At 39.5% G+C, this 25,974-nt stretch overlaps 1 protein-coding gene across 3 annotated transcripts in view; it reads right to left on the reverse strand.

Moving 5' to 3' along the window:
* itpr1b (inositol 1,4,5-trisphosphate receptor, type 1b) overlaps positions 1-25,974 on the reverse strand; it is a 147,006-nt gene that overhangs the window by 106,734 nt on the left and 14,298 nt on the right. For 2 of the 3 annotated variants that reach the window (XM_066673049.1, XM_066673047.1), the window contains exons 4-15: positions 18,012-18,127; positions 17,068-17,154; positions 16,650-16,808; positions 13,412-13,510; positions 13,100-13,183; positions 12,860-13,006; positions 12,233-12,328; positions 10,942-10,986; positions 9,371-9,525; positions 1,338-1,437; positions 693-853; positions 175-316 (exon numbers count right to left, since the gene is read on the reverse strand). In XM_066673049.1, the coding sequence (XP_066529146.1) occupies positions 175-316; positions 693-853; positions 1,338-1,437; positions 9,371-9,525; positions 10,942-10,986; positions 12,233-12,328; positions 12,860-13,006; positions 13,100-13,183; positions 13,412-13,510; positions 16,650-16,808; positions 17,068-17,154; positions 18,012-18,127 (1,391 nt within the window). Of the gene's footprint in view, positions 1-174; positions 317-692; positions 854-1,337; positions 1,438-9,370; positions 9,526-10,941; positions 10,987-12,223; positions 12,329-12,859; positions 13,007-13,099; positions 13,184-13,411; positions 13,511-16,649; positions 16,809-17,067; positions 17,155-18,011; positions 18,128-25,974 lie in introns of all 3 variants that reach the window. The other variant, XM_066673048.1, reaches the window with a different exon arrangement.

Genomic DNA, 25,974 nt, shown 5'->3' on the forward strand with positions numbered 1-25,974 from the left:
TGATGAGTGAAGAAATTACTTCTTTCCTTCCTTCTTCCATTCCCTCTCTCACTTTCACCCTCACTGTCTCACTCTTTCTTTCTTACACTCTCCCTCACTCAACCTCCTCTTGTCCCCCAATGTCAGAGCCACGCAGACCCTGAAATGAAGCAGTTTGTGTGAAGGGTCCTCTACCTGTTTGAGAATATTCTGTTCCCGCATTAACTTCTGACGTTCACGGTTCGGTTTGTTGACCATAATTTCCAGAACGTCCTGCCCACTGTTCGGGATGTCCACCACAAAAAACACCAAGTCCTCCAGGAGCTTGGTCACAAACCTACACAGTGCCCAGGAAACATGGAGAAGCATGAGGACAGTAGCTTTATTTAAGAATTCTTGACTGAACTTATCGTGAGCCATTGCTCAAGCGAACAATTAAAGAAAGCCTTAGAAAGGGAGAAAGGGAGATGTAGGAAAATCCATTAATAACACAAGGCTTGTTGCAATCTACTTGGACCACCATTAAGACACAAAATACCAAATGCTAAACAGAAAAATATAACGAAAACAGATGCTTGCATTAAGTTTAGCGTGAAAACCATTAGAAGAAATGGGAAACCCTTAAAACACATTTAAGCTTGGCAAAGCACAGCTGAGCACGCCCAGCCTGAGTCATACTACTGGGTAACAGTTTGCCATCGTCCCGGTCATACCTTCTTTCGTTCTGAGTGATTGTGCCCTTTTCCAGTTTGCCAGCGATGGATGCCAGCACTTTACTGGCGTCATTAGCAAAGTCCAAGTCCCTGACTTCAGCAGGGGGCACTGGCACAATGGCAAAGGCCTCCTTATCCTCTTTGATGGGGGATGTACCGATCTGTGCAAGACCAAAACATTTCATTAGAAAGTGTTGGTGTGATGAGACCGAATCAGGGAATTTCTACATCATTAAAGCACTCAAGTGTAACACATGTAATACAGTGTTTTTTATGAGAACTGCTCTGTTCTACAGAAGATGAGTCAATGCTTTTTACAGTGGTTTACACTGGTTGAGACAGAAACCAGACATCTGAGGTGTTTAACATCACTAAAAGCCACTGTGTGTGTGTGTGTGTGTGTGTGTCTGGGTGTATAAGATGGACATTCCTTTCCACTATCATTAAGCATAATGTTAGCTAAAACAATTCTGTGTTATCTGATATAACATTGTTGCGCATCAATGATGTGTCAGTGTCCTTTTGAACAATTGCAGTAGATAAGCAAATTAAATATAAATATAAATATATAAATATAAGCAAATATTAAAATATAATTATCCACTTTTACATTGCTTCGTGTTTAAAGTGACTGGCCACACCCACCCGAAGCATGACTGGCTTCTCCTCCTCTTTATCGATGGGGTTGTTGGTGCTGTGGACCCATGTGTTTGTGCACAGATGCCGTAAGCGCACGTACGAGTTCCTGACAGGACACAAAAAAAAAAAAAAAAAAGATCTAGATCAAAGACACTCAAACCACAAGACGCCTGTCCTGTGACAAACACTATAGTTAGGGTTAGGACAGGTTGACACTTTTCATGATGTCTTCAACACATTGTCAATAAACAATTTAGCCTCAGATCATTTCTTTGCACTAAAAGTATCAGAACAAGCAGGTTCGTGTCTGAAAAAAGAGAATCAGTATATTACCACCCCCCAGATGGATAAACAAATCTCAAGCGAAGAAGTAGCTCAGCAAGTTACAGCCTGAACAATCTAAACTCAATGCAGGCATTACAAGACAAATAATATAACACAGCAAGCTATTTAGATATTGTTGGTAAGTAATTACGTTAATATTATTTTATATTTGAGCTGTTAGGCTATTCTCTGCCTTTGTAATCTGTGCTCTCTATAATCTGTGTATGTTCCACTCACAGTTGGACAGTTGCATGAACAAAATGGTGACCTGTTAACACCACTGCAAAATGGCTTCCAAAAAACCCAACTCTATCCTTTCTTAAGCTTGACCCTCTTAATATATTATATATTAGAAACCAAAACATTGGGCTGTGGAGTGGTGAATCTGTGTTTTCTGGAGTGATACCTATGAGCTGGTGATCCAGAGCTAATTAAACAAGCATCAGTGCCTGACCTCACTAACGCTCTCATGACTGAATGGGATCAAATCCTCACAGAAATGTAGTAACACACAGTGTATCGTCAGAAGTGTGAGGATAGTTTCAGCAGCTAAGGAGAACAGACTACACATCAATACCTTGATTTCAGAAGAAATGCTGGATGAGCAGGTGACTACAAAAGTCCAGTCACATGGCATATTCAAAAATAGCATACCGTGATATAAAGCAATGTAACAGAGTTCATACGAAACCAAAATTCCTCACATTTACCCCACTTCTTTGCTGGGAATTTTTTTGGACAGCAACAAAAGCATGGACCTCATTCGAAAATCAAGAGCATTTTAAGAGGCAACTACATTTCACCCTTTCAGTGTCCTTCACATACTCCCATGGGGAAAGCACCCTCAGTCATGTGAGAATATTTAAAGAACCATTCACTCCAGAGAGGGAAGGAAGCAGACAGCACATTCAGCTGCCTGCATCCTCCACATGGCACATGACTCGGATTAGATTCCTGGTATGAGGATGAAACACTTAGACTGTGTCAGAGAAAATAACATGGGCTCTTACTGACTATCCATAATGCTGCAGGTCACTGGGGTTGGTCTGTCAGCTGGGGCTGAAATCAGGGGTAAAAAGGTAAAGAAAACGTCTTTTTCACTTTTCATGATCCATGTAGTTGGACTAAAAGAACATCTTTGAAAGATGTACACTCAAAGTTGGAACATTCCAGTGAGGATTAGATGGGATTTGTCAATATGGACAATGAAATTGAACATGTTTTTCTACTGATTAGCGCTGTGAACACACACATCTGGAGCAGCAGGCCACTACCTCAGCATCTGATGAGCTGTAGGGTGTTAGACACCTTTCTCAAGGACACTACAGCTGCTTTGCAGTTTGGTCCGGCAAAGGACGTTTACATATATCAGAATCAAAGGAACAGTAAGCTTAAAACAACACTGTATTTTTACCTTAAAATTAGCAATTCAGAATCATCATGGTGATCCGCTGAACAGTAATACACCCCCCACACAAACACACTAGTGATTTCAATGCATTGCTGTAAAAATTAATTACAATAGAGAAAGTAGAGAGGATGTAATCAAAAATGAAACAATATAAGACATGAGCCTATTGAAAAAATTAACATAAAAAAGTTCACAGCCACTGTCTTTAACATGAGCCACAAGTATGCACATCTGGAAGCAAGTGCTGTCCAATTACATCAGATGGGAAAGAGTTCCTCAGAGATTCTCTGGAACTGAGCTGGAGGTTCTTTCATGACATGTTCTGACCGACTGCAGATCATTTAACCTGTGTATTTAGGCAAATTAGGGTTGCACAATCCTTAAGTAAACTCTCTGAGAATTACTTCTGTATGCTCTCTCTCTCTCTATCTCTCTCTATCTCTCACACACACACACATACACACGCACACACACACACACACACACACACACACACACACACACACACACACCTGCCAGCTATCAAAGCATGTATTGTTCTGCTCCTGCACTTCCGCGTCAGAGTGCAAACACATCCTCATGAGGAACTAGAGTGCCTCATACCACAGATAAGTTAACCTCGCCACATTCTTTCTTCACTCAACTAACAGTAAAACAGCTGTCTGCTCACCACACGCACGCACACACTCACGCACACACACACACACATACTCACACACACACAATGACCCTAGAAACATATTACAAGACAATACACTCTAACCCTGTCAAAAAATATATATTGCCCTGTACATGAGCATTGTTGTTCACTAATTATTCAGGCACTGTGAGTGTCTCTGCAAAGGTACAGCAAGGGTCTTAAAGTGCAGTAGTGTACCTTGAAGGTCTACTGCATTCCTTTCTCCAGAAATCAAGCTGAATATCTGAATAACGTTTTATATTAAGATATACCTTCAGCAAGTAGTTCATTAACCATTTACGATGAATTAACCATTACTTATTTATAGTAACATGTCAGTTGTAAGCATTTACAAATGTGTAGGTTATTAACTGCTTATTTACTAATGTACTAAATATTAATGCATTGTAATATTCAGTTGCAAGCAGACCTCAAATGTTTTTATATGGCATGTTGACCCTAGAATATAAACAGATTAAAAGTACTTACATCCAGATTGATCTAATATGGTAGTTACTGCTATTAAATAAAGTCATTTGCAGTGCTTGTGCATTGTATTATTATACTCTGGGGGTCCAGAAGTCACTATGGACCAGCAATAAATATACAACGACCAGGTTAGTATGCAACTACATTACTGTATTTTCGCTATGAACTATAGAATTAATAAGCACTTCCTATGGGTAAGTCATTTTCACACCATGATAAAATAATCTGCTGTAAACACACACTATGCTCCTTGATATCTCCAATAATAGTGAATATGCCCTGCAGCTTACAAAACGTGGTTACTTTGAATGTCTGTTCTGTTGCCAGTATATAACACATTGTATAAATACAATCATAACATGTTTGTAAGCCCCCATTACAAATAATAAGCTAATCTTAAATAAATGACTATTACCTGCTTGTTAATTATCAAATTGCTAAAGGATAATAAAATGCTAAGATGCAGATCTTAAACTAAAGTGTTATGCAGAATTGTTATAAATACAGGAAACATAATAAAGCACTTGAGCTGATATTTAATTTAGGAAACCAATTCCACTTCAAAATATACAATAAAATAAAATTTGGGACAATCAAAAGTTACTGCAATGTACAGTTGTTGGTTCCACAATACTGACAGTGAAAGTTACTACAGTGACCGTTTTTCTGCGAGTGCACTTGGCTTTCCTTGTATAAATAATAATAAGTCAAGATAATTAATGTCTCCTTGTGTCAATATTATATATGTACACACGCAGACACATGAATATATCAACACAGTCACGTTTAGTAAATCATTAGTTAAACCAAGACAAACAATTTCATATTTTAATGGTCTGATAGCTTTAACAACTAGTTTAAGACTTCCACAAGTTAAAGAGGACTTCTTAACTTCTGTAATTTGAACATCATCACCCATTACATTTCATTTAACACAACAAACTACAGTGGTATTATCCTCAGAAGGCCACTTCTGAGGTATATCTTTAGCTTTTAAGCTTTGTAGTTCATTTCATACATCTTTGTGTATGAAATAAACTACAAAATAACATATAATACAAATGTGTATGATTAATAAGCTTAATTTTTTAGAAATACTTTGTATGATGGTCAAATAGTATGAAATTTATGAAGCATGCAACTAATAACTTGCAGGAAGTTGCATGAAATGTGTCAATGTAAAGTCAGACTTAGATATTTATGATGAAAGAGGCTGCGCCGATCTCAATCTGATATGACCCATTTTAAACCTCTTCTGAACACACACAGTCACTTACACACTCATTCTCTCTCTCTCATACACACACACACACACACACACACACACACAGAGTCACTCAGGCACACACTTTTCTGAGCCACAAAAATGGACATCAGACAATGGATGCATTCTCAGTCAGACTGCATCATAATTTATCAGACTAAAACAGGCTTAGCTTTGTGATTGTGCGTGTGTGTGTGTGTGTGTGTGTGTGTGTGTGTGCGTGTGTTTAAGTGCGCTCATGCTCACCCTATGCACACTCACATTAATTAGTCACAACTAAAGCCATCTTTTCAGGTGTGAGATTTGTGTGTGTGTGTGTGTGAGAGAGAGAGAGATAAAGTGATACATAAAAGGCTTACACCTCACAAAGTGACATACAGCCATGCACCACCTTTACCACCTCAGATCACATTAATCTCTCTCTCTCTCTCTAACACACACACACACACACACAAACACACAAACACACACACAAGATCACAACTAAGCTTATCAAAGCATCGAGCTTCTATTTGCCGCAGTGTATCGTAAAAATCTTGCGTACAGGACATGTGACTCAAAGGAAGGGAGATGGGAACCAAAGCAGTAAAAATAGCCTGGTATGCCCGCAGCCCTTAGGCCGAGCCCTGAAATGAATCTAGTTTACATGATTAAACCCAAAAGAACATGCCCTGTGTGGAGATAAATGATCATCTACTGTTATTCTGAAATCATAATTTGAATGAGAGCATTTACCCGTGCTGAAATTGAACTCTCTCACAAATTAACATTATATAATTAATAGTACTATTTTTTCTTTTTAGAGAGAAGTGTAAAAAATGGACGTGCTGATCCTCCAGGTAAACAAAAGACTCATAAAAGTCTTTTTCATTAAAACTGTTAAATCTCATTTTTACCCTTGTGTGTGGGCTGTTGTTTATACACTAGAATACGGATCATGACTGAAATAAGTGGTCAGTTCTCTGTCTGAAACACAGATTCACACAGCCAGTCTTTCATGTGTCACAAACCTAATCATCCAATCCAGTCACCTCAGGAGGTGGAGCATTCCAGGTAAGCCTTATCTGCATTCAAGTGGCATAGGGCTGGAAGGAGATAGGGTAGAGTTATATCTTACCCGCTTTTAAGGCTTTAAGAGATTCTTTTCTTGGAACTAACTTCCTTATCTGTAATTCTGATGAAAAGAGATTAGCTTTTAGGAGTTATATCAATGACAGGATCGCATGTTTAATCATAAACGCAGTATCTCACCAAAAAAATATTTTCCGCAAATTGTTTACAAACATGAACAAACAGGCCTCAGTTTCAGAGTAATGTAACCGCACATGACCTAATTTTAGACTCATCAGTACACATTCACTGGATTAAGTCATTGAGAAATCTTAATGCCTCAATGAAGATGTGCTGTAGTTTAATAATAACAAAGTAATTCCACATTCATCTTCACATGGATGTGGAAACCTGCAAAGAAACTGAGCCTAAGGGCGTTTTTTTTTTTTTAATCCTCAACAATTTTTAATTGCTTGTAAGTTCTGTATGAATCTTGTCTTCACACAGAAGTCACATAAACCTATCCATCCCTTCAGTTTCTCAGCATATGTCAGAGCCAGCTGGTTCGGATTGGACCAGAATCTGTCCGCTGGTGGTGAAACAAAAGCCAGGATGAAATTCTGAAGAGATCTTCATCTCCAGGGGCATGACCAAGCAGCAGCCCGGATCATATTCAGAACCGGAATGAGGGAATTCAGCGATGCTGGCAATAGAGAAGGGCTGTCTTCGTCACAAAAAATATGTTTTCCAGATGATTGGTGGAACAAATATGGCAATATGGGGGTGGGATGTTGTGTAACATCTGGCCTGTGTTGAGCTGGCAACAAGACGAGACGAGATCTCGCTGGAGAGCGGAACGGTCACCATGGTTTCCTGCTCCAGAGGAGGGACTTTCCTGGCTATTTTCACACTGTGAGGTCAGACTTCGGTAGAAGCTGTGAGGAGGGTGTGTTTGTGTGAGAACACACACACACACACACACACAGGATGACACGTGAAAACCACACCCTGGCTGACACCAGAGGAGTTTATTGAAGGCAGATAGCCAGAAACAAGGGAGCATGTATTTGAGTGTGCAACACGTCCTACACACTGCCTAGACTCTCCTTGAGTCACATCCAGTCCAGTGAAATTTGAAACACTGGCCAAAGAAGAGACCATAAAAGTCTCACAGCACAGCAGCACACAGGAATCCAAGAGTGGGGTCAAGGTTCTAGGTCACTTCATTGGAAATTCATTGGCTCAAAACTAAAACAGCTTAAACAACTTCCTGTTCCATTAATAACAATCTTAATGTATTTGGTATACGATTGGGTTTAGTCTGTGATGATTATCAAGACAATGCTGTTTCAAACAGACACAAATCTACAAGTGTTCTTTGGCCCTGTCTGCACTTGTCTGGATAATGTTTACATTATTTATATGTGGGAATCTTAAATCTAGTTCTAGTTGTATGAATACAGTAGTAGTTCATGACTTATATAATTCACTATAGCAGGAATAAGAAGCTATTTCAACTGCAGCCAGAAAACAGGCATGCGATGTGATGTTAGCATTTTTGAAAAGCTTTGTATGGAGGAGGCCTTTGATGTTAAGCTACAATCAGTGCTGTTTGAGTGTGTGTGAGATGTAATTTGGTGTCTCTGCAAGCAACGCCAATCTATGATAAAGTTCTGGCAGTATCCAAAAAAACAGTCCAAAATCCTAGTCCAAAAACTGCTATGACACTCATCTACCATCAACCAGTTTCCAACTTTAGCAATATTACTTAGGCCCAGTGTCAAACCACTCCAACAGGAAAAGAACTGAGGGACAACACTAAACAATCCTTTTAATCCATTGATCTTAAGTATCTTAATAAATGCTGCTTTGTGAAATAACCCCCAAGAGAGACATCACTCCACATCAAGCACCAACACAGCTCTCATGTTACACAACCCTCACACTGAGTCATGTGATCTCACTCTAAAAACCCCAATTAACCCCAAACCCCTCTGCTGCTAATCCCTCCCTCAGGACGCAGGAGTCCCAAAGAGACTTTAAATTCATTCTTACCAGCTACATGTTACCAGCTAATGAAAGAGGACAGGGAATTATTAGCATGATTAGCACATATATTTTCCAATTCTGACTGCAATAATCTATTGATCATTGTTGCTTTGGGACAAATCCATGAATATTAATTTTATTTAATCTGAAATAACAAGATGCTCCCTTAGGTTTCTGTGGTCTGAAAACATAGCATAAAACGAGCTGTTCTGATTTTGTGCTGCTGAGAGTGGAGGGCCATTATAATTGCCCCACCCCCTCATCTGAGTCTCTCCAATCACAGCGCTGGACTTGTGTTTGTATTATTGGAGAAAACGAGAACGAAGACGAAAGGGAACCGAGCAAAAACGGCTAAAAAGCAGAGTTTCTGCTCCTCGCTTCTCACTGCTGTGTGCTCGGATCTGGGTGAACAACGAGCGGCTCATTATTATTTAAAGGAACAGGTGCTGAAACCGGCGCTCTGAACAGGTCTGTTTAGACATGTGAAGCTGCTGTGGGGCTTGTGGGGTTTTGAACAACGCAGGTCACAGATATTACATTAAGAATCAGAACTGTGTTCCACTGTGGAGAAGAGGGAGGATATACTGTGTTTATGGTCAGTAACAAATAAAAAAATGGAAGAATGTATAATATAAAGAAATAAACAAATTAAACCTGTGTATTTTTAATAAGTGCTCATGTCCTTGCCTCATAACTTAGCACAAATTCAACAATCTTGAGCTTCACTGAATCACAATGTGAGTGGAACTTCACATTTTTAGAAGGATGTGTACCTGGGTACGAGAGAGTCCCCCCCTCTGAGAGTGGTGGGGTCAAGCTCGAAAATGGAGGAGATGTCGTTGCCATCGGGGACCGAGACGAGTGTGTACATCACCTTCTCGTTGGGTGTTCGCAGACGTGCTCGCAGAGCCTCGTGCTCAGAGTCCAGCTGTGATGCAGGAGACACAAGAGACACACAGTTACCATGGAAACCGAGCAACTGAGGTCAGGACATGGCATTCACCCAGCAACATACAGACAGCATCTATGTAATGCAGGCATAACCAGTCTTCCAGACATTTTTAGGTGTCAAACACTGAAATCTATTATTTAACGTCTAACTTGTTGTTACCTTTTAAACCTATTGAATATTTTTTCTTACTTGAAGATTTAAAAAAAATGAATGGCTAAAATTTAAAACAAAAACCTTACACTCAATCATGACACTTTAGAGCTTTTAAAAGACTGAGATACACCTTAAATGCCCTGAGCTTTACATTCTGCCTAACACACTCTAAATATACTGATCAAAACCACACAGACAACAAACTGAACTCATTGATGGTGACACATTGCCATCTACAGGTCTATCGTTGCCCTGCAAGAATATTTTACAGTGGATATTCCACCACCTTGTGGTCGTTCAGTAGCATTCGTACAACAGGTGCCTCGTCTGAAAACGAGACATTGAAACTCCTTTCATAACACAATGCATGCCACTGTTAAAAAAAAAAAGAAATGGCAGTGATTTTAACACACACTCACATGCAGACACAAATACATTTCAGGACCATGTGTTATCCGCAAGGTTTAACAACAACACAGCAGGAATTTAAGAGGAACCGGGAATGAAGCTAAGGAGGACAAAATGACACAAGTATGATGATGTATAGAAATAAATTAATTGATACATTGTATTATCATGAAAAAGTGCGTGATTAATTAAATTTCTTGAAATGATTCCTCTATTTCCACATTTCTAAAGTGATTTTTTTCCCCTGTATTTCCTCAATCCTACTACATAGTCAAATAAACAAATGTAGAGATGTGAAAACATAGAAATCAGTTTAAAACATTTCATTATGCATGTTTTCATAACAAAAAAAATGGATATATTCATTAATTCATTAATATATGTGTTCATTTATACTTGTATCATTATTCATCCTTCATTCCAACAGCCACAAAAAAGACTCTTTCATTTAGGAATATAAAAATTGCGCCTTTGTGTGAAAAGAAAATGTCTCCAGTGTGAACTCTGTCCTCTAAGAGCACATACGGAAGTCTATACCACTACTCAAAAACAAAGTCTGAATGAGTGAAATGTAACATAATGTTATGATATAAGGTTTAACACAGAGCTTTGCTCTACATGCCGAAAGAGCACAAGTGGTAGCATTTAGGCCATTAGCCTAGCATCCTAACCACACAGCGGAATGTACCTGAAAGTTAAAGGGAACAAAATCTCCCACCTAGAGCAGAAAACAAGATGAAAACAAGAGAACAGGTAATGACTCCAATGTCTTTCTACCTCGCATACACATGCACAGTACAAAGACATGAGAGACAACAGAATTGTACTCACAAAGGAACGCGATTCATGAGACTCTTCCTCATAGTCCGGATTCACCTGGAAATATAAAATATACACACATACAATGGCATTCACCCAATTATACCAACCCTTAGAGTAAACTGTAAAGCATTATGAAGGATATAGGACAAAAATATGAAGAAAAAGCCTAGAATAAACCACATAAAGCCACATTAAAGGGCAACTACACCCATGAATATTCATTCATTCTTTCATTATCTGTAAGCGTTTATCCAGTTCAGGGTCGCGGTGGGTCCAGAGCCTACCTGGAATCATTGGGCGCAAGGCAGGAATACACCCTGGAGGGGGCGCCAGTCCTTCACAGGGCACAGTCGCCAATCCACCTACCAACGTGTGTTTTTGGACTGTGGGAGGAAACTGGAGCACCTGGAGGAAACCCACGTGGACACAGGGAGAAAACACCAACTCCTCACAGACACTCACCCGGAGCAGGACTTGAACCCACAACCTCCAGGTCCCTGGAGCTGTGTGACTACTGTACCACCAATCCCATGAATAGTTGTATTATATTCCTGCATTCTTCTATTCCTGTATTCTATTAATGATAACTGTACTGTATTCCTTTAGAGTAATAATAATATAAGTCTGTTTCCAGACAAAAACAATTTTTGTGGGTCAGTCCCACCAATATTGCGCCCTCTTCAGGTTCAACTCAGCTATAAGCGCAGGTGACACAGACCTACACCAAAACATAAATCCACGTCACAATACGCAAATTTGTTTGCTGTACCGCCACTGTCACTGTACTTGATGCCTTCCTCATGTCTCACTTGTACTGGAAGATTTGTTAAATGTCCACTTGCACTTTTTCTCAAGTTAGTCCTTATGTCTGTCTACAGGACACAGCCACTCCCACTTCAGAGCACTTTTCAAACTTTAAGAAAGAAGAATCAGATGAATCCAGGAGGTGTAGTTACCCTTTAAGTAAGGTTTTAGAGAAGTAGTAATAAAACATGTGACCAGTAAAACTACAATGCCTTCAATGTTATAATTCTCAGCTGTCAAAGCTCCAGTAACAGAAAGCTTAAAACAAACAGAGAATGTGTACCTTCCTCCCATATCCAGAAACCTCAGCACAGCAGGCACTGCTCATAAATTCATATTCAGAAGGTGGAATTTCTGGACTGGAGCTTGACTACTTCAGATTAAAGTTGTGTTAGTGGCAGTGACTGCAGTCCCCTACCCAGCGTGAGCAGTTAGAGCTGACCAGGTGGCAGCCAAGAGAGAGAGCGTCCAGCAGCAGAACACACACCTCACTCACCTCGGCGGCCAGGTAGTGACCTGTGGCCAAGTGTTTAAACCTGAAGAGACTGTTCCAGTATCCGGCGCCACCGCGACAGGGGTCATGCTGAACCACCTGGAACAAATCAAATCAGTGAGCTTCATCTAAAGAGCTACAAGGTACACTGTTAAAGCAACACTAGGTAATACGTGTTATTTTTGCACTTTTACAGCACTGTTCTGAAACTCAGGGGGAGAGGGTTAGAGTGGGTGGGGGGTACCCTCCTCCAAAAGTTACACAGTACAGTTTCTGCAGTGCTGAGCCCAGAGTAGCAATTTGTGGTCTGAACTTATTACAGGACAGTGAAGCATCACAATTTTTAAAGCTATTAAAGTTAGAAAATACTATCTTATGCTGCTTTAAGCATGAAATAAATTGCCTGGAGAGAACAGTTTTATCGTTAGAGGTAGAAGACGTCCTCCTCATTGCACTTAAGATGTTACTACTGAGCTTGGTTACTACCAAGAGTGGGATAAGTCTGAATGAAGCTCTACCAGTGGGTTGCTTATTTATTATCCAATTATAAAGACCTGCTGAGTGATATCAACTAAAATATGGAGTAATATAGGCCCAGCTTAAGACCTCTCAGCCGTGCTGTCCACCCACCTCCACTTCCCACAGTGCTTTGCTGCTGGTAGCGGAGGTGGCAGACTGGCGCCCAGTGGTCCGGAGGAAGACGTACTGCTTCTTCCTGTGATCATCACACGTCAGAAACTTCTCCTGTTCGGCGTGGAACAGTCGCACCACATCACCCTGGAAGCAGGAGAAAGACATGACTTGTAAAGCATTTATTTAAAGCGTTTACATTCTGGCTGTTCAATCAAAATGACGTTATATAGTAAATACCCCTTTTAGAATAACTTCCTTGTTGTCACTCCATTTCATAAACAGAACTATTTTCCAGCTAGTGTTGCAGTTCACTGAATTCACCTGGAGAGAAAGAAAAGAGTAAAAATCATATAAAAAATGTTATTTTGCTGTTATTCTTTGATTTAATACTTAGCTAAATATAAATTAATGTTTCAAGATTTTGGCAACAACATTACATCTTAAAACATCTAAACAGTATCAGTCTGTTAATGATTCTTCCAAATAATATTAATTAATCCAAGTATAATACTTGGATGCAATGATGGAGGGTTAAAAGCAGGTTCAAACCTCATTGCACCCTGGATTATCCACTAGTTGATGTGTGCTGGCGTGAAGAGGCTGCCCAGCGTTCACAGGGTTTAGCACGACCTTATCCCCAATCACCACCTACAGTGACAGAAGCACATATGAAACTTGTATTGCATAGAACTGCAAACAGCACTATACAGATGTCTCTCACAAAACTATCAATTAGAGTCTGTACTATTAAATACATTGTATGGATGCCTTATAAATTGACCAATTAGAGCTCTGTTGTCAAAGAACAGGGAGAGCATTACTCCAGAACTCTGCTCTGCATTGTTTGACAGTTAAATTCCATAAAAATTAAACATTTAACTGTGCGTTTGTAAGGCACGACATGGTATGACACCCAGTTAAAAATCACACATGTTGTTTTTTTTTTTTTAACCACCCATCTTGATCATTACATTCCGCAGACCAGCTGTACGTGGATGTCCCACACTCCCACCTAAAGCTCAAGGGTGATAGAGCATTTTCAGTTGCTGTACCTGAACTCTGGAAAAGACTCCCATTTTACACAAAACATTCCACTACATCAGTAATGTTTAAGACAAACGTTAAAGTATTTCTTGGAGATTAATTGCTCTGATTTGTCTTGTGCCCCTGGATTTCTTCACTCACCAATTGGTCTTATTTTGCTATTGTCTATACTCCAAATGCCTTCTGTCATTTTAAGTAACTGGCCATTTGGTTGCTCTGACGAAATTTAATTTTAATTATTTTGTTAATCCTTCTATATATTTATATTACTTTATTTTAATTGTTGCTATCCTATTTTATTGTATTTAATATCTATAATTGATACCACTAGATACCTTGTTGTTTTAACATTTCTTTGGTCGACACTTGCTGTCTTTTAAATGTGCTATATAAATAAAGCTGTCTTGTCTTGCCATGGCAGCAAATAAAAAAAAATGAGCAACAAGATGATGGCAAAATAACTCATCTTGTACATAACAGAAAACAAAACGTTAAAATGTTAAAGAAAATATAGTCGTTTTTAATGAGAGGAGCAACAAACAAAAGCAGAGCCTCAAACTCTCCCACTGACCTACGAAAATACCCTCAGAACATCTCCTTATACAGCTTTAGATCCTGAATGAGGTGCTGGAGCTGCCCGTGGTGTTGTCCTTTCTGCAGAAAGTGGTGAACCCAGTGTGTGAGGGGTTTAATTGCAGTGCTTAAAAGTAAAATGATAAGTTCACCATCTCTGCTGCGGCTGCTCCTTAAAAAATGCATCTTAGTGTGAAGGTTCTGCTACTTTTAAAGTCACATCCGTTCTCAGACTCTGTGTGAAAAGGCCCTTAGGGTCTGCGCTAACTGTTGAAATCCTGTAGAGACTCTAATCTTGGTAAAGTCACTGGCTGACTCTCAGCCAAGATGGAAAATATTTGGTTGACAGTTTTAAAACAGTGCCATATATTGTGACTTTAATAATGTTGTATGACAAGACTGGACATTCAGCTTAAACTATCCTGAATTCATCTCAGTGGATCACTTCAAACCACACAATATAAATCACAGACAGTATCACTCTCAGAGGCAAAACGGTCCGTTCAGATGCACAGTGCTCATCAATGCACACGTTGTCCCTGGAAAAGATCCAGCTGGAGACGAGGAGAAGGCAGCCAGGAGAACTCACAGCACAGCAGCAATCTCAGAAAGCTTCTGCAAGGTTAGATCTGGCCATTTTAATCATCATTAATAAAGCAAGATATTATGTATAATAACAAAAGCACTGAAGGGATACTCCAGGACCAGAACAAGTAATAAATAAATAAATAAACAGACAGATACAAAGGGAATGATAAGCTCACACTGGGGGCACAGATCTAGTCTTAAACAGATGCTGCAGACTAGGGTTGGACTAACAGTGAAATAACTAATTTTGCTCAGGCAAATATTGGCCAGAAGCCACACATTATATCTGAGGAAGAGCTTGTTTGGATGACTCACACAGCCTACACGTTAGCAACCATGTGAAACGCACAATCTGTCAGCTACTTAACAGACACAGAGATCTATGGCGCTCTCCTCCTGTAGCTCATTCTCTATGTAACTGGTATGAACCACTGAAAAGTGCTACCTGTGGACCCCAGGCTTTCACTCAATTAAAGCTTTAATAAGCTGAATTACCAATAATATACTTTATATGTGCAAAGGACTTACAGTATTTTTTAGAGCAGAGTGAACATGTATTGAGCCAAGCAAAAATACTCTTAAAAGCTAAGCACCAGCTCTATGAAAGTGTCAAACAAATAAATACAGTGGAATTTGAGTTCCTAACTTGTGTTTATTGATAGTCAGGAAACATGTTATTTCTTACTAATTCAAGGGATAAGGTTTAAAAGACCGTTTGTACCCCCCCCCCCCCAGCGGTGTTCGGAAACTCTAATAGGCGTCTTGCCTGTGACGTAGATGGTGGACAACACCTCTAGAAGCTGCACTTAATTTAATGCACAATGATGAAAAGGTGTGTTGTTTTTGGCTGCAATCATTCAATGTGCAGTGGGACATCTGTGCACAAATGGCCCAAAGATCCCAAAATATCCAGAAAATGGACTACATTTGTCAACTTTAAACGGGCACTTTGGAAAGGACCCTCCGCTCACTCCGTTATCTGTAGCTCATTTCACTGGCGCTTTTCCAACACTATGGTCATGTAAGGACACCAACGAAAGGTGTTAAAGAGCCTCTGTAACATGGAGGTAAACAGGGTAAGGACACTCACTTCACCTGTTTTAGTTGGTGTTAGTTAACGGTAGCTTGACTTGCTAAACTCGGTGGCTCAGATTATACTCGGCTACGTAGCTGCATTACGGAGGTTTATAGTGTCGGAGGAATTCGAGTTCCACTTCGATCACATTTACAAGAATAACGGTACCTCTAAATTTGAGTTTAGCTTATTGCTAGGCTATTGTCACGAATAATGTTGGTTATTTAGCTAGATACCGCCATAACAGTCAGTCATAACGGAGTTTTACCGCGGCGTTGTTCAGCTGTTGTTCACCAGTGACGTAACGGTTGCGTTCAAGAATTTCCGTAGGGAGCTCGGGTTTTTCCGTCAATTTAATAAAATTGTCCGTTTTAAAGCAAATTAAGCATGCTATTTTCATTTTAATTCATATTTATATATTTCAGTAACTAAAATAATGTGAAATATTCATGGAGATCCATTAAGTGGTGCTTAGCCTTTAACACAATTTTTTAAAAGTGCACTTACACTGTCTCCTATGGAGCGGAGTTTGTAAAAAGGCTGGATGTAGAACCAGGAGCCCTCGTTTCCAGCAGAGTCCAGAGTCACTCTCATGGCATTCTTCTCCAACAGGGCTGGCAGACGCTTATTTACCGTCAGGTACTTATTGCTTTTCAAATGCAACAACTGCAAAAACAGAAAATTAAACACACACACACACCCAAAGTTAAGTTTTTCACAATCCACAGGTGACTCCATTATCAGAGGAATGTTCAACAAGGCAGGATTTCTCAGTTTAGCTAGAAAACTTCTAAATTAAGCCTGATCACTAGGTAAAAAACTGAAGGACATTCCTATTGGACAACATTCAACTTTGGGCTTGAATTAAAGTTCTCAGGCTAATAGAGAAATCCTCCTTTGTGGCATGGCCACCTGGTTACTTCACCTGAATAACATTGCCGTACTGAATGACCGTTCCCAGCAGCTTTCTGTTCTCTGATTCGTTTTGTTTCTTCTCCAGATCGGCTGCATGCTGTAAAGCACATAAAAATGTTTTATATAGTGACTTAATAAAAAGAAACACATAAATATATCCATCAGGAAAGAGCATCCATGTTATTAATGTGTGCAATAAAATGAGCAAAAACACAATTCAAGTTTGCTTGGGCATTTTTTATTTATTTATTTTATAATCATTTTTTTTTTATTATGGTGTAACATTTTTCACGTTGTGGTAGAGACACAATCTATAAGCCCACCCTTAACAACATACCATATAAACAACTGTATTGTATTGTATATAAACAAAGTACTGTATTGAACAGTACTTGATTGGGGAGATATGTGAGCTGAATTACACTACAGTTAGACAGTAAACTTAGGTAAACATATTTACACTTATTCATATTACAAAGCCGGTCTACAGACGCACCCACAACATACAATTACAGTTTTGTAATGAAATGTACAGTAGCTCAAAACACTCAGAAGAGAACATTATCTCAAATCATAATGCAGAAAAAAAAAATCTGAGCCAAATATGGCTTGCTACAGTCAGAATCCCACATTATAATGATTTTTTTCTCCGTTCCTGTGCATTTTCCAGATAGACAGCTCAAGATGGTCATTCTCTGTGATTTGCATAATCTTAGTGGGTCAGTGTCATGCAGGTGGTTATAACACAGCTGGACCTGAAAGCGGAGTCACAGCTGTTGTGTGTAAGCCTACAGTGCGTAATAATATTTTAATAATAATGATAATAATGTAAACTACAAGCATGGTACACATGTACCAAAAAATAAAGAGATGCCATTTCAGCATCTTCGAGCGCCATTACAGGGTCACAGTTAGTTGTGTGTGTGTGTGTTTGTGTGCGTTTGTAACACATACATGTAGTTTGTTGAGAAGAACTGTATCAGTAGTGCTGTTCCCACCAGGTTTCGCTGCCTTCCAGAACTGTTTCTGTGCCGAGTATCTATTCATAGGACACAGCTTGAACAGACAGTCTGTGGAGGAAGAGAAAAAATAAAACAAAACACCACATGACATTACTAAAACACTTAAAATAGGCACAGAGATTGAAAAACCAGTAACTGTACACCAAAACCCTGATAACAGCACTGTAATTACTGAAGCTTTATTTAAAGAGGGTAAGACTGAGCAGTTAATAAATTATCCATGAGAAAATCAGAAGGGAGATGCATGACCATCATGCCCCTTCTACAAGGAACTGACTTGTGTAATATAATCTCCTGAGCATGAAATCACATTGCTTCCCGCAGTCTACTGAAAATAAAGCAAACACTAAAACATTTCTTGTGTTACTTAAATGGGAAATACTTTGAAATAAAATATCAGTTGTTCAGTGCATATGCCAATACCATTGGAGATATGAAGCCCACCAACTCATACACTGTGAAACAAGACCAGTGGTCAAACCAGAGCTTCAGCTCCTCGCTCCTCACTGCTGTGTGCTCAGGTCGGGGTGAAGGGCGGCTCATTATCATTAAAAGGAACAGGTGCTGAAAGTGGGAGTTCTGTACATGGCTATTTAGACAGGGGGAGGATGCCGCTGTGGGGCTTGTGGGGTTTTGACCAAAGCAGGCCACAGACGTTTCATTAAGATCCAAAACTGTGTTCAACTGTGGGAAAGACAGAATTTAGAGAAAGACACACTGTTTTGCTCTACTGCTAAATCTGGACAAGCGAGCAGTGCTACAGAAAAGTGGAAATTGCTGATATGGTTGTTCCTTTGAAAGGGCTCAGCTGTCTATCTCAACATAAAATATGCCTTTGAAGAAGCAATCCTTATAAAAATCGATGCATGTTCCTGCATTGTGTATAATACTAATTCTGCAGATTTGAAGGACTCTGCTCCATTGAAACAGAAACGCTGATCTTAGGACAAAAGGGCAATAAGAGAAAAGGGGATGTACATCGTGAAACATGTTTATGTAAAACTGACTGTACACATAATTCAATAATCCAAATATCTTTTTATAATAAAATTAAAGCCTTAATTCTTCCTCATTTAAACACTTCCCCCACTCTTCTTTCAGCTGCAGGAGAGAGAGAGCTGAAAGCCTGGAAGATGAATGTAAAGAGCTAAAGACTGAATAAAGAGTCTCTAATTCTGGAGGCTATGGCCCTTCAGATATAATTTCATCACCAGAGAAAAGACCAGGGCCAAGAGTTAAACTGTGTGGGAATCTGAACACATTTTGAAAGTTTAATGCATGTTTCTTCCCTTTAAAGCAACCTAGTGTTTTTTTAATCTATATATACCTTAAAAGTACAGCTTCAAAATCATTATGATGCTCCACTGAGTTGTAATATGGAGAGTAGAGTCTCTGTCATTACAACTCTGGGCTCAGCACTGCAGAAACTGCACTGTGTATCTTTTGAAGATGGGTAGAAAACCACCTCCACTCCCCATTCCTCTCTTGATTTGAGGACAGTGCTGTTAGAAATGGGAGATCAGGAGTAAAAACGCCAAGTTTAATTAGTGTCCCTTTACATGACCCACAGAAGATAGTGTTCTCTTGTGTAGGAAAAGAGACAATATGACATGAGATGAAGAGAAGAGAAGAGAAGAGAAGAGAAGAGAAGAGAACTAAATGAGAGCTGTGGAGAAGAAAGGACAGGAGATTAACTGAGACATAAAGAGATATAAATAGTCTCTGGGTTCCACAGAGTGCAGGGAGGGACTTGGCTACCTGGGATTTCCAGAGCTGCGGAACAATGCACTGACACAGGGAAGGTAGAGAGGTGGGAAGGAGGGGGGTGTGTTTGGAAAGTAAGTGGGGCAAAAAGAAAAGGTAGATGAGAGAAGAAAAAGAGATAAGAAGGTGGGAAGGGAAACAGGGTTCAGAGGTCAGTGAGAGGAGGATGGAAAGAGCTTAAAAAAGAGAGAATGAGGGAGTGAGAAAGGGAAAGTGATAAAGAGGAAATGTGACACAGTGAGAGGGAAAAATGTTCACTGATCTCATTCACATATGTTTAAGTTAATATTATGTTTTCATTGACGCTGAATAAAATATACATAAAAGAAATTGTGATTGTTTTAATTTTTTTTTTAGGGTGGGTGGGTTTGTTTATTTGTTTGTTTGTTTTTTTCCCTAAAATGGCTTTACACAAACACTGAATTTCCTGAACAATCCTGACGATACACTAAATGGCTGTTTGAGTAAATTTCAGACATTCATTAAATTACTTTCCCAGGGAATAGAAGCCATCAGGAGGGGTGTCTGAGAGATTTCCAACTTCAGCCCGCAGCACATTTCAGCGTTCAGTCCCCTGTAGCACACCTCATTTGATGACACCGATAATGATCAAGTTAGGACATGAATTAGGAGCGCTGGAAGAGGCATAATGAAAATCTCTCCTTTTAAGGGCTGGAGCTAAAGGAATCATGCTGTATCACACAGAATCAGGGGGTCATTACACACCCAAACATCCCCCTCGGTCAAAACAATCAGTTACCATCGCATTCCTCCACTGAGTGGCGAAGTGATGCATGTTGCTGTTTAATAAGGTCTGTAAAGGTGGTAACCAGGTTAATGCAATCCTGACTGGAGCTAAACACACTCGGAAAAGAACACAGAGACTTGCAAGTTCCAAGTCCTTTCACAGAGTAAGTTACTCACTGCAGTCTATTTCACTTCCAGACTACTGTTACCTCTGTGCTCCTTAAAGGCACCATTCAGGATTTTAATTCTGAGGATGTTTCCACACCATTTGCTGCTCTCCAGTATCTTTGAGCTGGAAACTGGTCTAATGTGTTTTACCCAGTGTCTGTAAATGGGTAAAACAAGAAAAAGTCACTGACTGGTATGCTAGGCTTTCTTTATCCTTTCACGACAGAAAAACAGCATCTGAAGGTTTTTAGACAAAAACACAGATGAGGATATTGCATTAATCCTGCTCCATAGGTGGGTAATATTGACTTATTTTTGCTGTAGATGCAACTGACTCTAAATTCGTAAGAGCACTAACTGCATGAAATTAAACATAGATCAAAAGCGCTATAAAACTAAACAACTCCAATGAGTTTCTGTGGTAATTTAAACAGTGAATAAAAACTTCAGCCATGTACAAACAGCAGTTGTTTTTCCCCCTCAAATGTACCATTTATGTACAATTGTAGACACTGCCTTTAAAGGCTAAGCACCGGCTCTATGAAAGTGTCAAACAAATAAATACAGTGGAATTTGATTTCCTAACTTGTGTTTATTGATAGTCACAAAACATGTTATTAATAATAATAATAATAATAATAATAATAATAATAATTGCCTGTGACGTAGATGGTGGACAACACCTCTAGAATTTGCACTTAATTTAAAGCAAAATGACGAAAAGGTGTGTTGTTTTTGGCTGCAATCATTCAATGTGCAGTGGGACATCTGTGCACAAATGGCCCAAAGATCCCAAAATATCCAGAAAATGGACTACATTTGTCAACTTTAAACGGGCACTTTGGAAACGCTCACTCCGTTATCTGTAGCTCATTTCACTGGCGCTTTTCCAACAATATGGGCATGTAAGGACACCAACGAAAGGTGTTCAAGAGCCTCTGTAACATGGAGGTTAACTGGGTAAGGACACTCACTTCGCCTGTTTTAGTTGGTGTTAGTTAACGGTAGCTTGACTTGCTAAACTCGGTGGCTCAGATTATACTCGGCTACGTAGCTGCATTACGGAGGTTTATAGTGTCGGATGAATTCGAGTTCCACTTCGATCACATTTACAAGAATAACGGTACCTCTAAATTTGAGTTTAGCTTATTGCTAGGCTATTGTCACGAATAATGTTGGTTATTTAGCTAGATACCGCCATAACAGTCAGTCATAACGGAGTTTTACCGCGGCGTTGTTCAGCTGTTGTTCACCAGTGACGTAACGGTTGCGTTCAAGAATTTCCGTAGGGAGCTCGGGTTTTTCCGTCAATTTAATAAAATTGTCCGTTTTAAAGCAAATTAAGCATGCTATTTTCATTTTAATTCATATTTATATATTTCAGTAACTAAAATAATGTGAAATATTCATGGAGGTCCATTAAGTGGTGCTTAGCCTTTAATGTGATACTTGTTTCTTTAACATTAATCCCCCAGTGTTCATAGGCAAAAGCCTATGAGAAAGGCATGCAACACTCATTCTGATCAAAGGGCACTGATGGAGAACAATCAACTAACCACAAATAAGATATAACAGACTAACAGGGCCCATACTGTTATAGAGTATATGTTATAGATTGCATTACACAAATGCAATTAGGACTGACAGTTAGCATAGATTCCCTGGAAAACAGCAGCATTTAAAAGGGTTTAAGTGGCCTATTAATGCCATAAGTAAGATTTAGCCGCAGCAAACTTCCTGCCACTCGAGCAAAGCAGGCATGGACAGAAGCCAAGACACAGCTCCACAGAGTCTACCTGGGTCACCTGCAGGACGAGAGGATGGATCTGTTATTTAATCCTGCAGGACACGGCTGTGGAGCTCAGCAGCAGATGTCAAGCTGTCTCTGTGTTTAATAGCTGCACTTCACTTCAGGCAAAGTTGATATTTGTAACAGTAAAAAAGCTTATTTTATTTTATTTATTTATTTATTTTTAAAATAACTACACCCTGCTTTGTGTGAAGACAATGCAGCATGTAAAATCATGTAAATGGTTGTAAATCATGTTTTATGATTTAAATCATGTCAACTCAGCAAATGTGAATTATTCCTTATGTAACGCTAAAACTTAATTGCAGGATGTCTATACAAAAGACTGTAAATGTAATTTGCCTTTGCTTTTTTGCACCTGCGTCTGCAACCTGCTCACGGCACTGTGGGGGTTAACATTTAGCCAGTTGCAATGTTTTTTTCAGTGCTTCCCACTTGCTTAAACAGATTAGAAACACCTTTAGCCTCTTGGGCTCTATGCTGCCCTCTGATGGACAGAACTGTTCAGCCTGGCGAGTATAACACTAGAGAGTAGCTCATATTTATTGCACATGTTCATAATTTTATTTCCACAGATAGTGATAGCGTTTTATGAAGATATGAAGGCCAGTGTACATTTGTTTTTTTATATATTTTAATTTCAATGTAGACAGTGCTGCTGGTACTGAAGCTGGAAAAAGATCTGAGGTGAGAAAACGTCAGCTTGCCAAAGTTTTTCTCCTACACTGTCGTGCCTAAATGATCAAACAGGAAGTGCGCCATCTCCATAGGTTCTGTGAGCTCAGTGAAGCAGAGCACCTGTGTTTCGCCAATGGCAGGTGCACATTAACCTACATGTGCATCTAATCTAATCTGCAGAAGTAGGTTAACATCTACACATGCATCGTGCTTAGGGCAAACAGCAGAATTTATATAAAATGCTAAAATATATGCAGTTTGACAAAGAGGAGTGGGGTAATCATATTATTTTGTAAGCAATGGTGAACCTGAATAGTCCTCGTGTTTTGAAAGTGCCTATTAAAATCAGGTATAAGAGGACTACTTAAAATGTACAAGCCTCCTATTGGCTGGTGCCCAAATGTCTAATAAAGGCCTGGCTGCGAAAATGCGTAGGATTAAAATACAGTTTGGGCTTCTCCACAAGCCATTAGCTTGAACCACACTGCACTTCATCAAACGATTCCAACTCTTTGTTTGCATTTTAAATACAAACCGGATTCCAAAAAGTTGGGACACTAAACAAATTGTGAATAAAAACTGAATGCAATGATGTGGAGATGGCAAATATCAATATTTTATTAGTAATAGAAAATAGATGACAGATCAAAAGTTTAATCTGAGTAAATGTAACATTTTAAAGGAAAAATATGTTGATTCAAAATTTCAGTGTCAACAAATCCCAAAAAAGTTGGGACAAGTAGCAATAAGTGGCTGGAAAAAGGAAATTGAGCATATAACAAACAGCTGGAAGACCAATTAACACTAATTAGGTCAATTGATGACCTAGTTGACCAAGATGGTAAGAGGATCACCAGTTCCACCATTGTTGCGCAGAAATAACAGAATGGTGTTACCCAGCGTAAAATAGCAAAGACTTTTAAGTTATCATCATCAACCGTGCATAACATCATCAAAAGATTCAGAGAATCTGGAACAATTGCTGTGCATAAGGGTCAAGGCCGTAAAACTCAAGGAAATAACAGAATGGGCTTAGGAATACTTCCAGAAAGCATTGTCAGTGAACACAATCCACCCGCTGTTGCCAGCTGAAACTCTACAGTGCAAAGAGGAAGCCATTTCTAAGCAAGCTCCACAAGCTCAGACGTTTGCACTGGGCCAGGGGTCTTTTAAAATGGAGTGTGGCAAAATGGAAGACTGTTCTGTGGTCAGATGAGTCACGATTTGAAGTTCTTTATGGAACACTGGGACGCCATGTCATCCGGACCAGAGAGGACAAGGATAACCCAAGTTGTTATCAACGCTCCGTTCAGAAGCCTGCATCACTGATGGTATGGGGTTGCATGAGTGCTTGTGGCATGGGCAGCTTGCATGTCTGAAAAGGCACCATTAATGCAGAGAACTATGTTCAGGTTCTAGAACAACATATGCTCCCATCTAGACGTCATCTCTTTCAGGGAAGACCCTGCATTTTTCAACAAGATAATGCCAGACCACATTCTGCAGCAATCACAACATCATGGCTATGTAGGAGAAGGATCCGGGTACTGAAATGGCCAGCCTGCAGTCCAGATCTTTCACCTATAGAGAACATTTGGCGCATCATAAAGAGGAAGGTGCGACAAAGAAGACCCAAGACGATTGAACAGTTAGAGGCCTGTATTAGACATGAATGGGAGAGCATTCCTATTTCTAAACTTGACAAACTGGTCTCCTCTGTCCCCAGACGTCTGAGTTTGTAAGAAGAAGGGGGGATGCCACACAGTGGTAAAAAATGGCCTTGTCCCAACTTTTTTGGGATTTGTTGACGCCATGAGATTTTGAAACAACATATTTTTCCCTTAAAATGATACATTCTCTCAGTTTAAACTTTTGATCTTTGTTCTATTCTGAATAAAATATTAGATGTTGGCACCTCCACATCATTGCATTCAGTTTTTATTCACAATTTGTTTAGTGTCCCAACTTTTTTGGATTCCGGTTTGTAAGTCTCAAGCACAACGAAATGTTTCTCCACATTATATCAGTGAAAGGCAATTTCATGTCACAGAAAAACTTAACACAGCTGTGTTAATGAGGGAAGCTCTGGTAGGGCATGCAGAGTAGGTGTGCGCCCTTTGGTTGGATGGTGCTGTCATCGGAGCACAAGAGCCGCATTGTTCACAGCGCTGTATCCATTACATTCCTGATCTGCCAGTGGCTCGACTGGATACTCGGTGGATCATTCACTCCCAGAAATAAAGATATACTTTATGTTTACAGATATACTTCACTGAAAAAAAGCCAATGCCAAAGGTAGCAGTTACCTGGAGTGAAATTATGGTGATCATTCACAGACACCTGAATTAAAATTGCATCCTAATAACTGTGTGTCTAGTGGAAGATTGCACAGTGTCAGAGCCACAATATAAAACTGCCCCCATTTGTCTTCATTAGTTATAAACCAATTTAGCGTTATCAGGTGAAGTACCTCAAGAGGTTTTCTAACTTGGTCCTTTTCATTTGATCCTGTAAGTTTGTTTATAATCAGAGTACAGAATGTAAAAACAGAAAAGGGAAACAGCAGTTTCCTGTACATTTTTAACATTAGGAAACACAAAGCACAGTGAAATTAAATGGTTCAGTGGTAACCAAACCCAAACCTGAGTTGCTAATAAAAAGTGATTGATTTTCTACTGACTAAACATTTATTTACAGAATGCCACTGATCCTCTGGTTGCTCGTCCAG

The sequence above is a fragment of the Hoplias malabaricus genome, chromosome 5, assembly GCF_029633855.1.
Source record: "Hoplias malabaricus isolate fHopMal1 chromosome 5, fHopMal1.hap1, whole genome shotgun sequence".
NCBI classification, from domain to species: Eukaryota; Metazoa; Chordata; class Actinopteri; order Characiformes; family Erythrinidae; genus Hoplias; species Hoplias malabaricus.